Below are 15,968 nucleotides of genomic sequence, written 5' to 3'. Positions count from 1 at the left end.
CTTGGGAATAAGTATATGCAGCTGATCTAAATCTTGGGAATGAGTATATGCAGATTATGGGTGTGGCTAGGGTGCCCCGCAGGGACTAGTAAGGAAGTCACCCCCACCGCCCTGAGCAGCCTGTGAGCCTGAAGTCCAGAAGAATACATTGCCAGGAGAAGAGTAGGAGCCAGGATGGGCTGTTGAGAATAAGGCTGGTATGTGCAGAGGCAGTGGGGGAAAGTGGGCCGGCAGGAGGTCATGTCTTACAGTGGCCAACAAACTGGCAACAATTTTTTTAAATTATATTTTACAGATCCAAGTAATATGTAGGGACATTCTTCTTAAAACATTAATGGTAGGGGCGCCTGGGCAGCTCGGTCAGTTAAACGTCTGCCTTCGGCTCAGGTCATGATCCCAGGGTCCTGGGATTGAGCCCCACATCGGGCTCTCTGCTCTGCGGGGAGTCTGCTTCTTCCTCTCCCTCTGCCTCTCTCTCCAGCTTGTACTCTCTCAAATAAATAAATAAAATCTTTTTTTAAAAATTAAATTTAAAAAAAATTAATGATAAAGTTAAAATCTATTTTTTTCCACTAGCTTCAACCTTAGTCCCCTTTCCAAGCCCCAGGTAGACCTTCTTTCAGTTTACTGTGGATCCTTCTTGGTAATGTATACACATATATGTATGTGTGTATGTGTCTTCATGCATATGCATGTCTACATGTGTCTGTGTTTGTATGTGGCCTATCTACATGTGTGCACGTGTGTGCCCATACAGAGATATATAACCATATGCACACCCGATAGTTTGCGTGTAGTGATAGGATTCTGTAGTTTTTTTAACCCCAGTGGTACCACTCTGTACATTTTGATCATTTCAGTCTGCAACGTGCTTTTTAGTCAACATTTAGCTCTTCTTCCTTCAATATCTGCATATTCTTTGATCTGAAAAAATCTTATTTTTTTGTAGCATGAACAGTGTATCTGAGCACACTGGCGAGTCCTCTTTAGGTTAGGTATGACACACAGTACTGAACCATAGGCACACATATTTTGAATTTGAAGACACTGCCTAATGACCTGCCTCCAAACTGGCTATGGCAGTTGACCCTCCCCATGGCACCGTGAGGCGTTAGTGTGTGGATGGTTGAGGGCTAATAAGCCCTGGAGGCTAAGACAGCCTCGGACTGAATCCCAGATCTGCCACTTTCTTTGTGACCTTGATCAAGTCCCTGCCTCTTTTAGAGCCTCAGCTTCCTTGTCAGTAAAATGGGGCGGTCACATGCACCTCCCAGGGCTTATGGGAGGATCCAGCCGGTCAGTAGTCTGGGTGAAGCTCTGACCCAGTGTGGCACACACTGCCGTCATTTTTGTTGTATTGCGACAGTTGCTTAACCCCCACACAAATACCTACAAAGAGGAGTTCTTAGGAAGACAGACCACATACCTTCCAGTTTCTGGATGTGCACTGATTTGTCCGCCCTGTTCACTCACTCATACACACGTACACGGTGCCCAGCCACCAAACCTTGTATCTTATATTGTTATTTTATTTAAAGATTTATTTATTTATTTATTTATTTATTTATTTATTTATTTGAAAGAGAGAGAATTGGGGGCAGGGTCAGAAGCAGAGAGAGAGAATCCCAAGCAGACTCCCTGTTGAGCATGGGCAGAGATTGATCCCACAACCCTGAGATCACAACCTGCACTGAAACTGACAGTCAGATGCTTAACCTGCTGAGCCACCCCAGGCACCCTCCCAAAACTTGTATTTCAAAGGAGCATCTAGTTGAGTAAAGCAGCTGACTTCTGCCTCAGGGAGGTCAAAAGCAAAGGCCTCCCTTTAAGACCAAGAAGGCTGTTCAGTAGTCTGCCCCTTCCTTCTCTTCTTTTTTGGGGTATCTAGGTCTTGGAGGTGTGTGATCTTGGGGAGCAGATCCTATTTTTCTCTATTTTTTTTTAAGATTTATTTGTTTGAGAGAGAGCATGCATGCATGAGAGCTGGGTGAGAGGCAGAAGGGGGAGAGAGAGGATCTCAAGCAGACTCCCCACTGAACGTGGAGACCACTGTGGGGTGCAGGCCCAGGACCCTGAGAACATAACCCAAGCCAGAACCAAGAGTCGGGTGCCTAAGGAACCAACTGAGCCACCCAGGTGCCCCCAGATCCTGTTTTTCCACTGATATCGTGCAGACCTGTTGGGCCATGTGGCAATTTACCATTGCCATTGTGACCAGTCACCACAAACTTAGTGGCTTCAAACAGCATAAATTAATTATCCTATAGTTCTGTAGGTCAGGAGTCCAAAATGGGCCTCACTGGGCTAACATCAAGGCTTTGGCAAGGCTGAGTTGCCATCTGCGGTTTCTGGATAGGATCTGCTTCTTTGCCTTTTCCAGTTTCGAGAGGCCACCGCACCCCTTGGCTCATGGTCCCGGCCTCTGTCTTCAGAGCCAGCCGCACTGCACCTCTCTTGTCTTTCCTCCACAGCCTCATCTCCCCAGACTCTTCTTCTGCCCTCCCTGTAATTAATTCCACGGGGCCCACCCAGGTCATCTCAGATAGCCCCCCTATTTTAGCTTGGCTGCTTTACAACCTTAATCCCACCCCCTGCAACCTTAATTCCTCTGTCCCACAGAATTTACCATAGTCACAGTTTCCGAGGATTAGGACATGGACATTTTTGGCAAGTCATGATTCTGCCTACCATGGGGTACAAGCTCTTTCTCAAAAGAAGGAGGGCCTGGGGGCGGTCTGGGGGCCCCTGGGTGGCTCAGTGGGTTAAAGCCTCTGCCTTCAGCTCAGGTCATGATCCCAGGGTCCTGGGATGAAGCCCCGCATCAGGCTCCCTGCTTGGCGAGGAGTCTGCTTCCCCCCACCCTCTCTCTGCCTATCTCACTGCCTACTTGTGATCTCTGTCTGTCAAATAAATAAAATCTTAAAAAAAAAAAAAGAAGAAGAAGGAGGGCCTGAGGGTCTGGGTGAGAGGCTTCTCAAACAGTTACATTCCAGCCAGCTCGACCCTGCCACGAGCAAATGCAAGATCAGTGTCTCGGCTAAGTCATGAGAACGGCAGCTTCAGACATCAGACAGCCCTGAGAGCACCTTGCAGCTCCTGCCGAAGCCATGTGAACTTGGACAAGCCTACTTGCTTCTTGGAGCCTCGGTTTCCTCATCTATGCTATGGGGATGAGAATGTGAAGATGAGATAAAATAGTGCAAGTGAAGGAGTTAGTGCATACCTTAGTGCAGATAGCCACGTTCTTTACTCTGGTCACTCAGGATGACCTTTCTGTCCCCTGTCCCAGACTCAGGAGTGGATTTCCTTTTAGGCTGCCCTGAGCAGTTAGCAGGCAGCTAAAACGGGGAGTTGTGTTCCACAGTAAAATGGTGTCTCTTTCGCCCTACCCCGAGCACTGACTCATGCAGGGGCTGAACATTACTATATTCTGACCCCCAGGCTTCACACCCAGCTCAACTAACCTCAGTCTGCACTCTCATTTCCCCAGGTTGGTGGTTTGTCAGCACTGCCGAAGAGCAAGGCTGGGTCCCCGCAACCTGCCTGGAGGGGCAGGATGGTGTGCAGGATGAGTTTTCCCTACAGCCCGAAGAAGGTAGGAAGGAGCTGGAACCTTGCGCTTGCCAGAGAGACCTGTGCTGGTCATCACCCACCTGGGGACCTCCTTACCCAAACCCTCCCTGCCCTTCAGCCTCTGCCCCCAAGTTTCAGTGGCTCGCTGGCCTAAAACTAGGCCATGGGCTTGGGGCTGACAGCAAGCCTGCGCTTTCTTAGGGTTTTTGGGAGCCAACCCAGGTGAGCCTGGCCGGAGCTGGGACCCTAACACCTCCATGGGACCCCAGGAGGGCCCCAGCTTGATCACTGTCAGCACCTCACCATTCCTCCCTTGAGCTATTCTGATAGCCAAGATGCTGGGGCTCCTTCCATCTCATTTGTGAGACATCTGAAGCTTTCTAGAAACATCTGTGCTTTCTCAGTGACCGGACTGGGCATCAGGATTAGGGCTGACCTTTTCCACTTACTTCCGTTACCAGGAGAACTTACCTCCAGGTGTCCCAAAGGGTGGTTCCTGCAATGCCAGAAATACCATCACCCGACCGACTCTGATTTCCCCAGGAGGAGCTTTCCTGAAACCAGTGGACAAGTTCATCTTAGCTAATAAGCAGAAGGCTTTGAGAGCTAGACAGACCTGAACGTGGATCAGCTGCACCATTGCAGGGAGAGTGGACCAGCAGCTTCACCTCTCCCTGCCTTAGCCCCCTCCTCTGAAAATGGAGATGATGATATCTATATCATGGGATTTTTTTTTTTTCTTAATTAAATGGGGTTCCACATGCAAAATGTTCAGCAATAAATAACCAGGAACAGTTAATAGATAGCTATGTCTTAACCCAGGGCTGAACATTTGGGGCTTTTAGCTGACTGTTTTGGGGAAAGCACAAAACTACTGTCTGTATTTATCAGAAAAGAGGGTGAGAAGAAGGGGAATATTTCTGTGCCCAAAAGTTTGCAAACAAATGTGTAAATTGTTTTTCATTTAGTTTTATTATGGCCAGCACCCCTCAGAGTAAAATGTCGGTGGATTTGCTCTGTTTTGGGGCGGCCCTCCAAGGCACTAGGGGCTGGGCCAACTAAAAGAATCAACTCAGATTCAGGAGTTCTGATATACTACATGGAAACTAGTTCCCTTAGACAGTTAATGATGATCATTACAGGCATCACTCTGTAAGGGATTGATGATTAACCCCATTTTACAGATGAGGAGATAGGCTCAGAAAGGTAGAGACACCTGCCTGGGGTCACACAGCTAGAAGGTGGGAGAAATACTATATTTTCCTGAGTCTGTACATTTTTCTTCCCCCTGACACAAGGGCTTCTCTTAGTGCCTCTTTATAAATCACGCTAGGAATAGGATTAAGTCCACTGGTGGCCTCTACACCCAAGTCCAAGGTTAATACTCAAGAGCTTGGTCCTTTTAAGACACCTGGGGCTTGGCATAGGCTCAGAAATAATTACTCCTAAATGGAAACGTGCACTCGGTGTATCTTTTGCCTCCAGACACTGGAAGTGCTTTGTCCTCACCTCTGCCTTCTGTCCTTTACCTCCACATGCTGCCTGTCCAGTCTCATGGAGGTACTGGTCTTTGCCCCGGCCCATGGGCCGCCGCCGGACTCTGGGGGACTTGTATGCTACCAGCTGGCGTCAAGGTGCCTACCTTGGGGCTTTCTTGCCTGGTCGGTTTGGAGCCGGTTCCTTGCATCTGCATGTGCCTTCCTGCTTGGGGACTGCCCGTGCCTGTTGCATGTGAGAAACAGTGACCTTGTCTGTACTGTGTGTGTGTTGGCATGTTGGCCTGGGCAGTATTTCTCAGCCTGGGGCTCTAAAGTCTCCCAGGTGAAAAACTCATGCCTGGGGCCTATCTAATGCCGAGCCGGTGACCTCTTTCTTTCATCAGACACGTTACAAGGGAAAGAAAGCCATGCCAGATTATCTTAAGCAAAAAGGGAAGTACACCATCTTGTCACTGAAAAGTCTGGGGAAGGACTAGCTTCAGGCATGGCTGGATCCAGAGGCTTGAAAACATTGTCGGCACCTGGGACTCACTCTCCCCACCTCTGCTCTGCTCTCTGCTTTGCTGACACTGTTTTCTCATGACAGCAGTTGTGGGCCCCTTTCAGGGATTCAGGGATACCCACCCAAGGAAGTGCTTCTCCCTCAACACAAGTCCTAGGACGGGGGCTGACTGACCCACTTGGGTCACATGCTCTCCTGGAACCCACCACCACAGTGGCCAGGGGAAGAGCAGAGGATGAGAAGCAGGCAGCGTCAGCAGGCACCTGCCAGCAGTCTGCTTGGTCCCCCACCTTAAGCTTTGTTAGGGACCGCTGAGTGTTTCATGGAGCCCGGGGAGAGCCTCCTGGTGCCAGAGACTTTCCCTGTGTAATTCAGATGAAGGATGGGGCCGGGCCCCACGGGCGTCCAGGGCCCACAGGACTGCCTGCATTTAGTCTCGGATCCAGGCAGCACCCCTTCCCTACCCAACCAAATAGAACTTCCGTGCATCTTCGGGCTTGAATGACCCCCCGGCACCCCTCACAGTGCCCACCCCCTACCCTGCAGCCACCATGAGTGAGGGAAACAGCTGACTGCCGTACACAGGATCTGTGTAACTTGAGTCAGCTCGGCCCCCACAGAGCAGGTCAGTGGGCTAGATCAATCAATAAATAAACTCCCTGTGTGTCTACCGCCTCCCTTGACACCAGTTGGACAGGCCACAGACAGCCCATGGTGTTTTCCCAAAGCGGGAGAGTCGGCCCCAACACACTGGCCGTCAGCGCCAGCCCACAGCTGGCTCGGTCACTCCCTAGGGGCCAGAATGTAACCAAAACAGGAAAGCCCTTCTCTCTCCTCACCAGGGTCCCATGGGACACTCATTCATTCTCCACTGCTGACAGCATGGAGCACGGGAGCTCTTCTCTTGTTCTCTGGAGGGCCCTACCACAGTGTAACAATGAGCAGTCTCCCAGCAGAGCCTGAGCAGTGGTCCCGTGGCTTTGAGGGGAAAGAGTCGGGAACCGCAGAGAGGGAGGTAGAAGGGACCCCAGTTACATTAATGAAAATCGAAGCAGGCAGTGATTCTACCGTGTGTGTGTATGTACATATATAAAATCATGATGTCGTACACTTAGAACTAAGACAGTGTTAAATGTCAATTATATCTCAACAACAAAAAAAGCCAAAACATTAAAAATAAAATTGAAGCTTGGGGCGTCTGGGTGGCTCAGTGGGTTAAAGCCTCTGCCTTCGGCTCAGGTCATGATCCCAGGGTCCTGGGATAGAGCCCCGCATCGGGCTCTCTGCTCAGCGGGGAGCCTGCTTCCTCCTCTCTCTCTGCCTGCCTCTCTGCCTACTTGTGATCTCTGTCTGTCAAATAAATAAAATCTTTAAAAAAATAAAATTGAAGCTTCAGGCGTGGTTGGATCCAGGAGCTTGAAAGCAATTAATGAAAAACGAAGATCAGTTACCAGCTAGGTAACAAAAATTGCTATAAAAATTAAAAAATAAAGGGGCGCCTGGGTGGCTCAGTGGGTTAAAGCCTCTGCCTTCGGCTCAGGTCATGATCCCAGGGTCCTGGGATCGAGCCCCACATCGGGCTTTCTGCTCGCTGGGGAGCTTGCTTCCTCCTCTCTCTCTCTCTGCCTGCCTCTCTGACTACTTGTGATCTCTATCTGTCAAATAAATAAATAAATAAATTTTTTTTTTAATTAAAAAATAAAGATGGGGCGCCTGGGTGGCTCAGTTTGTTAAGCATCTGCCTTCATCTCTGGTCATGATCTTGGAGTCCTGGGATCGAGCCCCATGTCAGGCTCCCTGCTCAGCAGGGAGTCTGCTTCTTCCTCCCGCTGTTCATTCTCTCTTACTCTCAAATAAATAAAGTCTTCTTTTAAAAATTTTTTAAAAGAAAGAGAGGGAGGGAGGGAGGAAAGAAGGAAGTAAGAAAATTGCCAGCTCTTGCTTCCTTGATAGTGATTTCAGCCTGAAACCTGCCACCAGAGATTCGGCTCATCCCTGACTCCCTGACCCTCGATCAGCCAAACTGTGGAGCAGCCACAGATGAGTTAACCCCCTCTGGCTTGAGCAAGGTGGCTCTCACCAGGCCCTTCATTTACTAAACATTGACTAATGTACTGAAGTTACACAGTATTCCTGGGACCATGCCCAGTGCTAGAGGCAGGGGAGTGAACAAGACAGACACAAATCCCTGCCTTCGTGGCGTTTATATTCTAGCAAGGAACACAGACACAAAACACAATAAATAAGAAATTATATGCTGTGTTAGAAGGCAATTCCTGGTTGGGGGCGGGGAATAAACCTAGGTAAGGGGATGAGGTTGCCGTGGGTCTGAATACTGCATAAAGCAGGGTCGAGGAAGGTGAGGATGAATGTGTGACACTGAGGGATTTCAGAAGGACTGGGACCTGACCTTTGTCCTGCATCCTGTTCTACTTGGACAGGGCAGTCCAGATCCAAATGAGGGCCTAGAGGGTCCCCAGAAATTTCTGGAGGAAATCCAACTCTGATGCGCAAGGCATCTCGTGGATCACAGCCTTGGGATCATCTGCATCCCAGGACTCTCACCATCCTTGACTTAACCCCCCATCCCTTTGTTCCCACAGAGGAGAAGTACACAGTTATCTACCCATACACAGCTCGTGACCAGGATGAAATGAATCTAGAGAGAGGGGCCGTGGTGGAAGTCATTCAGAAAAACCTGGAAGGCTGGTGGAAGATCAGGTACCTGCTGCAGCTGGGTGGGTTTCAGGTCACATGGTCTCTGGGTGCCCATAGGTCTGTAAATGATTACTGATGGATGGGGTAAGGTTTTCGCCTGAGCCATAAAAAGACACCCAGCTTCTTGGTGTCCTTTGACCTCCCTCCCTATCCAGATCCTTCTCTAAAAATCTATAATAAGCAAGATCTCCAAACACACAGATGGCCATAACCTGGTTGACCAAGACTGGTTTCCACCTCCACGTAATTCTCATAAAGAGAAGCTGTGCTGCCCGGTGTGAGTAATTCCCTCCCCAGCCTCGCTCTGAGACCAGTGCATTATGAAACGCCACAAGGACCGTAATTCATCCTTGGGCTGATCACATGCCCTCACCTCACGGAGTCCGGTGGTAAAAGCAGGAGACCAGCTTTCTAGATCTCTGTCACAGCCCTTTTGCCTGCTGTGATGAATCAGCACCCCACAAGTTTGTAGGATGGCAAACTCATTCTGGCCTGTATGGTACTTCCCAATTTTGGTAATGAAAGTCCTGGGCACCCCTCCTTGGTCACCCTAAGTAGGCAGGCTGTGGCTGCAAGAAATGAGTACAAGGAAAGAAGCCTGAGGTCCCTGAGACCTGGTGTCTGGTCAGCAACGTGAAGCAGGGCATTAGGACTTCTTGTCGGGGGCCATGCCTGTGGCACTTTGTCCGTTCATTCAACACACACACACACACACACACACACCAAGAATGTGTTCAAGCCAAGCCCTATTCTGGGAGTTGGGGAGTCAACGATGAGAAAGACACTGGTTCACAGCGGAGGCACAGAAGTCAGGCTTAGTTCCAGGATGGGGATGTGTGGGGACCCAGACCCCAGAAGAGGGGCTCCTCAGCCCAGGGGTCAGGAAGGCTTCCCGAGAGAGGAAACTGGGGAACTGAGGCTTGAAGCAGGAGTGGGGACAGTGACACCTAACATAGGTATAGATGGTATAAGATACTTAACTAGTTATCCCAGAATTCTGTGGCTCTAGAGTTCAGGTGTGGCTTCACCAGTCCCTCATGAGGTTGCTGTAGGGCGTTACCGAGGCGTGCCATCATCTGAAGGTTCTACTGAAGCTAGAAAGGGACAGAGCCGGGATTTAAACTAGTACCTTTCTCCCCCAGAGACCTTTCCCCTCCATGTGTTAGCTCTGCTTACAGCTTCATGACCGCAGATGGTCAGCTGTCTTGTACTGAGGGCCTGAATGGGACGTAGCACAACGGTTTCCAGCAAGGACAAGATTTATTCCCTCTCAGAGGGTATTTTAAGACTGAAAGACACCAAATTCTGCAGATTTCTCTCGTAGAAATTGGCTTCCAGTTATCAAGGACCTTTTTATTATCGAAACACAGTGTCATTTAATTCTTAAAGTGATTCCTGACAAGAGATTTGGCCTTGCCGTATGTCCTCTCTAGTCATTTAGGTCTTCTTAACCGTCCCCAAAGGTGTGGGCACCTGTTTTGTGGGCCCTACCAGTGGGTTGCTTGTAACTAGTTAACACCAAGGGAATGATGCCCTTGAGTTGCGTGTTTGCCAATTTCTATAGCGTAACTGCTCCCATCGGGTGACTTCAGGGCACCCATGCAGCATCAGTAACTGGGGGTTTGGGAGAGATGGACACAGCTGACCATCGCAAGCTGGTACAAGTGGGCCCCAGAGTTCCTCTGGTCCAGATGGACCCCTCTGGTCATGCTGTTACACTGAGCTCTGTCGTGCAGAGAATTAAGTGAGCATCTCACTCACTGAATCCCTTTTGGAATTCAGTGAGCCCTGTGTCAGGGTCTCAGTCACTGTGCAGTTCAGGGACCGCCAGCTGATTCTGAGCAGGCCCTGGCACCAGCTCCTGACAGGCTTCACTCCCCTGTGAAGGGAACACATTTAACCTACATGTTAACCAGTGTGAACGGAGTCTGCCCTGCCCTTGCCAGCCTTTGTGTTGGAAGCTGGGGCTGCTGGGAAGAGGCAGTGACATGCAGAGGTTAGGAGCACAGACTAGGTCTGCATCCATTTCTGCCGCCTGCCAGGCTTGGATGGATGAAATACGTCCCAGCTATAAAGTGTTTAGAACAGACTGGCACGCAGGAGGTGCCCACTAAGTGCCAGTTATCATGGTCGTCGTCGTCATCACCACAGTGACGGTAACTGGACAGTGAGCGTAGTGGGTGTTTATGGCTGCTGGCCTTTGCCAGGCCCATGGGGACTTTGTCCACTCGTCCTTTCATTTCTTCCTTCAGTTCACTGGCCCCGAGGCTCTCTCCATACAGTGATCCATCCAGTGCCATCTCTGCCCAAAGCGTGTGTGTGTGAGGTCACTGGGGACACAGAACGGCCATAGCCAACTGTGGCCATTTGTCATAGCTGCTGGCGGGGGTGGTGTGTTTGGGAGACAGTGGAGCACCGTGGAAGGAGGGCTTCATTCTCTGTGAGGCTCAGGAAAGGCTTGAGAAAGGAAATGACATTAAGTAGAAGAGCAGGAGGAGAGAGGGAAGGTGCTTTCCAAACACAGGATTTCCAAGAGCAGAGGCTGGGGGAACGAAAGATGGTAGTGTACTGGGGAGACTACAAGCCTTTTGGGGTGGGAAGGACATGAGGTTGCTGTGAGGGATGAAGCTAAGGATGCCAGTAGAGGCCGGGTTGGAAAGGCCTTGAATGCCAAGAGGGCAGCAAGGGGTGCGCCAGCCTCTGACCCATCATTCCTGCCATCTGGGACTTGGAGCACAGCTTCTTCCCATGGGCCCGGCAGAGCAGCCTGTCCAGCATCCTTCCTCCTCCCAGGTACCAGGGCAAAGAGGGCTGGGCCCCAGCCTCCTACCTGAAGAAGAACAGTGGGGAGCCCTTACCCCCAAAGCTGGGCCCTGGTTCATCCGCCCACACCGGCGTTCTGGATCTGGATGGCGTTTCCCGGCAGCAGAGTTCAATGGGCCGGGACAGGGAGCTGCTCAACAACCAACGGGACGGCCGGCTTGAAGGCCGCCCAGTGCCTGATGGCGACATCAAACAGAGTGAGTGACTGCCCCCCCGCCAAGCTCCGGGGAGCTGCGTGGCTACTGTGTGCCAGGCTCCATGCTCTTCACATGGTGTCCCTCATCCTCACAACAGCCCTGCTGCCCGACACCCTGTAGACAGGAAAACATGCACAGACATCTTAGGTAGAAATTCTAGACCATGGTTTTCCACCATCTCATGGTGATCGCAGGAGCTACTTTTCCTCAAGCCCTACTGTGTGCCAGGAATCTTAAAATTAGTCTCCTTAGCCCCAGAGACATAAGGTGGTTTATCCAGGGCCATCCAGCTAGTCAACAGTGGGGCTGAGACTTGAACCCAGGCCCACCTGACTCCAGCACGTGTGCCCTCTCTGCATGGACACACTTCAGAGCCAGAAGTTGTTGACCTTGTGTTGAGTTCACTCTAACCGCAGTTCTTTACCCATCTTCCTTTCTAGCACTTCCCATGTTGACATTTCTCTTTAATGTCCCCGACACACACAAGAGGCGGGCTCCTTATTTTTGTATGTGACCGGCACAGGACCCTAGCCTCAGGCACGTGGCCCTGGCCTGGTCACAGGGGCCAGGAGGAATCTGACTACTGGGAAAGTCCCCTGACCTCCCCCTGGTTAGGCTTCTCCAGCTATTTCTGGTGGCTCAGCAAACTTCTAGAAGTCAGTGAATTCTTGAAACTCAAGAATTTCTCAATCCTCTGCTCAGCTGATTTCTCAGAAGAAAAACATTGACATGCCATGGGGGTGGAGGGGTTGATTTTGGCCAGCCCCTGCTCTCTGTGGTTCTGTCATGGGCAAGAACCCAGGAGGATTCCCATTAACACTAGAACAAATGAGAATCTGAAACCCAAGTCTTTGTGAGGATATAGGTTCAGATGCTCAGGCAAAGACACTCCCCGCCCCCTGCCACACACACATACCCCCCCAATAACGAGGCTCAGATAATTTAGATGTTTGTGTCTTTCTCACGAAGCGGTCCTGCTTTATGTGCAGAGCCTCCGCGGCAGGCAGGAGTCCTGTCACATGGTGTCTGTCTTGTGTTGTCATCTTTCTGGTCCAAGATGGCACCCCTCTCATCCAGCCAATGAAGAAGGCAGGGAGAAGTAGAGGACTTGACCCAGAAGCTACACACTTTGCTCTCTGCCATGTCCCACTGGCCAGAACTGAGTCATCACCTAGCAATACCCAGCTGCAAGGGAATCTGAGAAAGGCTGTCTTTCTGGAGGCAGCAGAGTGTCCACCTAGAACCGTTGCTATTGAATTCGAACAGAAGACAGAGGAGATAGGCATTTAAGAGATTAGTAGTCCTCTCCACATCCCAACTGCCAAACTAGCCGTCTGTCTGGACCCATGCTGAGCCAGCTCATGGGGTGACCCATGCTCGGCCTTGAGCCGGCATCCTGGACCACTGCAGTTATCCTCTTGACCCAGAGACCCAGAGTGAGGGCAGCCCGATTCCAGAACCCTCGATGTCATCAGTTCGAATTTGTTTAATTTTTTGGTATTGCACAGCCTCTGGGTGCCGAGTGCCTGTTGGCTCTCACCTCCGCCACGGACCCTGGGATGCCAGCATCATCGCCCTTCTACAAATGGGGCCTGTGGGTCATAGTCAGATGACTGGTGGCAAGCCAACCCCCTTGTTACACTGAAGCCTACGCTTTTCTGCCTCCCTGGAAAGCGTCACATCGCTCCAGCACATGGGCAGTCCTGCGGGTCCTGAGCCAAGTCTGAGCCGCCCCTTCCCGGTCAGGCTGGTCCTTCCCATGAGAAGGGTCTCAGTGGCTCAGTAATATCCTGCCCGGAGTGTGATGCCTGGTCCTTTGCAAGACAGAACGGATCTCTCCTGGTGTCCCCCTCAGGAGTCACAGCTATAGCATTCTGCACGTGTGTGCAATAAAATCTCGTCTCTCTGTAGGATCACCCAAGATGAGGCAGAGACCGCCTCCGCGCCGGGATATGACCATAGTAAGTGGACTGTTGCTGCCAGGAAGCCAGCCCCCGACCTAAAATGGGACCATCACTCCCACCTTGCCCTTTCCAGAGATGCTCTTTCCCCTCCACATGGCTGCCTCATGAAGCAGGCCATAGACGTGCCGGTCCCCGCAACAGGGGAAAGGCTAGGGTCCCAGAGGAGCGGGGGAGGGACGCAAGTTACCTGTGGCTTTGGGACAGTTAAGTCTCAGGATGTGCTCTCTGCTTCCTGAGCCCACTTTGCTTTATCGTCAATCAGTCTTCTCAAAGAGGGTGACTTGAAACCAAAGCTGGGGTGAGGCACAAATATTGTGAGTAGTACCATGCTGGTCATTTACTGCCAAACTCCGTTTGTAATTCTTCGTGTACCTTTCTAACCATTGAAAAATGAGGCTTTGACCATTTATTGTGCACCTGCTGGGCACCCTGCAATGTGCTGGGTGCTTCATGATCTTGACTTACTGAACGCTTACAGGGACCCACCAAGTAGATCTCCATTTTACAGGAGATGAAAATGAGGCTCCGGAAGGGAAGGGATTTGCCCAAATGTGCACAGCACACATAAGCAATATTTCCAGCCCAGATGGGTCTGACCTGCAAAGCTGTGTTCTTTCCACAACCCTCGCTTGGCCTGCCCCAGATTGTCATGACTGTAGGTAAATGTCCCATGGTTCTCCTCACTCTGAAGCTGACGGGCCAGTGACCCATCCAGGAGATCAGGATCCGAGCAGTCCTCTGTGTTTTGTCCCTTAGAATCCAAATGGGTCCAGCAGCACCCCTCAAGGGTATTCATGTGCCCCAGTCCCTTAGCACCTTCCCCCTTCAGCCAATGGTAACAGATTTACCCTGGACTTAGCACTGTGTTTAACTGTGCCAGCCTCGTGGTCTCAACCTGCCCAAGCCTCCCATTCCACCCCAAGTGGAGGAAGAGTATTACACCATTGCCGAATTCCAGACGACCATCCCTGATGGCATCAGCTTCCAAGCAGGTCTGAAGGTTGAGGTGAGTGGACCTCGTGTCCCTTTGCCTACTTGTGATTCTCGAGCTGTGGTACCATCCCTGCTTCTCTCATTTCTCTCTTCTGATCCCTTCCTTCTTCCTTTTTCCTCTTCTCTCCTTTTCTCTCCTCTCCCCTCCCTCCTTTTCTTTTCTCTTTTTCTTTCTTGCTTCCTTCCTCTCTTTCCTTCCTTCCTTCCTTATTTCCTTCTTTCCCTCCCTCCCTCCTTTCTGCTCCTCTGCTCTTCTCTTTTTTCTTTCCTTTCCCTTTATTTATTTCTCTTTCTTTCTTCCTCTTTCTTTCTTTCCTTCCTTCCTTCCTCCCTCCCTCCCTCACTTTCCTTCTCTCCCTCCCTCCCTCCCTTCTTTATGACAGCTTTACTGAGGTATAATTCACACCCATACAATTCACTGATTTATACAATCCAGTGGTTTCTGGTACATTTACAGAGTTGTGCAACCATCACCACATTCGGTGTTAGAACATTTTTGTCGCCCAAAAAAGATACCCTGTACACATTTACTGTCACTTCCTGTTTCCCCTCAGTCCCTCCCGATCCCCCTGCCCCAGCCCTAGGCAACTGCTAATCTGCTTTCTGTCTCTATAGTACTGTGCCTGTTTGGGACATTTCGTATAAGTGGAATCCTACACTATGTGATCTTTTGTGACTGCCTCGTATTCTGTTTTTATCACCACCTACTTCCCTTCGTACTCCTTTCTCTCCTTTTCTTCCCACTCCTTTGCGCGTCTGCTCTGTTCCTGCACAGAGGCCAACATAAATCCTTCCTGCCCTTCCAGTTCTTTTCTTTCCTCACAGAGTTAGAGCTTGAGGCTGTCTCCCATGTTTCCTGGAGAGCCTGTAAGGAACGGTGAACTCAGCACTTCACACACAGCCTCTCTCTTAATCTTTTACTCATGCGAGGCAGGACCATTGACAATCCCCATTTTTCGGATGAGGAAGATTTGGCTCAGGAAGAAAGGTGCTGTCTGAAATCACACAGCTAAAACATGGCAGAGCCAAGATGTGAACCTATGTCTTTCTCCAGATTTGGAACCAGGAATGTTCACATTCCTATTGTTACTTATCTGCCGGACATTTGGGAGCTCCAGGAGGATAGAGATCATTTCTGGTTTTCACTCCTGTATCTTTACAGCTAGCACAGTGTTTGGAAGGAATATTGTTGAACTGATGAAAATCTGTCTCCCCGCTAGCCTCCTGCTTAACATTCAGAAGGCCAGGGAGTATCCTCTTCATTCTTACCCATAGCCCTAGCATCAGGGCCGGTCCACAGTAGGCGCTCAGCAAACCATTGCTGTAGGAATAAATGTTGGTATGACTGAAGGAAATAAGGAGTAGTGTCAGTGTGTGAATGTGGTGTGCCCTGAGGGTCTTGAATCACTCTCTACCAGATCTGCAAAGCACCAACACCTCCTGCCTTTCTCTCTCTTTCCCCTCGTGCCCCAGGGGACCAGCGCAGGCAGCCCAGAAGAAGGTAGCTTTCTAAAGACGGATCCTGGGCCTCACCACCACTGATTCCACCCAGGCCTTTCCAGAAGCTTGTCCTCAAGCCAACTGTCTTTCAACCCATTGAAGGAGGGCTGTCTGTGGGGATGTTTAAAGAGCTTGAGCTAAAAATCTCTCAAACTAATTTCTATAAAATGCAAATCCCAGTCTATGTAGACAGACTGAG

General features: G+C 50.4%; 1 protein-coding gene across 2 annotated transcripts in view; it reads left to right on the top strand.

Moving 5' to 3' along the window:
• SH3PXD2B (SH3 and PX domains 2B) overlaps positions 1-15,968 on the top strand; it is a 94,694-nt gene that overhangs the window by 71,078 nt on the left and 7,648 nt on the right. Inside the window, exons 8-13 of one of the 2 annotated variants that reach the window (XM_032851816.1) lie at positions 3,491-3,595; positions 5,124-5,207; positions 8,178-8,295; positions 11,086-11,312; positions 13,224-13,273; positions 14,157-14,282. In XM_032851816.1, coding sequence (XP_032707707.1) covers positions 3,491-3,595; positions 5,124-5,207; positions 8,178-8,295; positions 11,086-11,312; positions 13,224-13,273; positions 14,157-14,282 — 710 coding nt within the window. The remainder of the gene's footprint in view (positions 1-3,490; positions 3,596-5,123; positions 5,208-8,177; positions 8,296-11,085; positions 11,313-13,223; positions 13,274-14,156; positions 14,283-15,968) is intronic. The other variant, XM_032851817.1, reaches the window with a different exon arrangement.

The sequence above is a fragment of the Lontra canadensis genome, unplaced genomic scaffold (assembly GCF_010015895.1).
Source record: "Lontra canadensis isolate GAN:19392208 unplaced genomic scaffold, GSC_riverotter_1.0 scaffold5, whole genome shotgun sequence".
NCBI classification, from domain to species: Eukaryota; Metazoa; Chordata; class Mammalia; order Carnivora; family Mustelidae; genus Lontra; species Lontra canadensis.
Note: the sequence above shows the minus strand (reverse complement) of the source record. Positions and strands in the feature narration are given on the sequence as shown.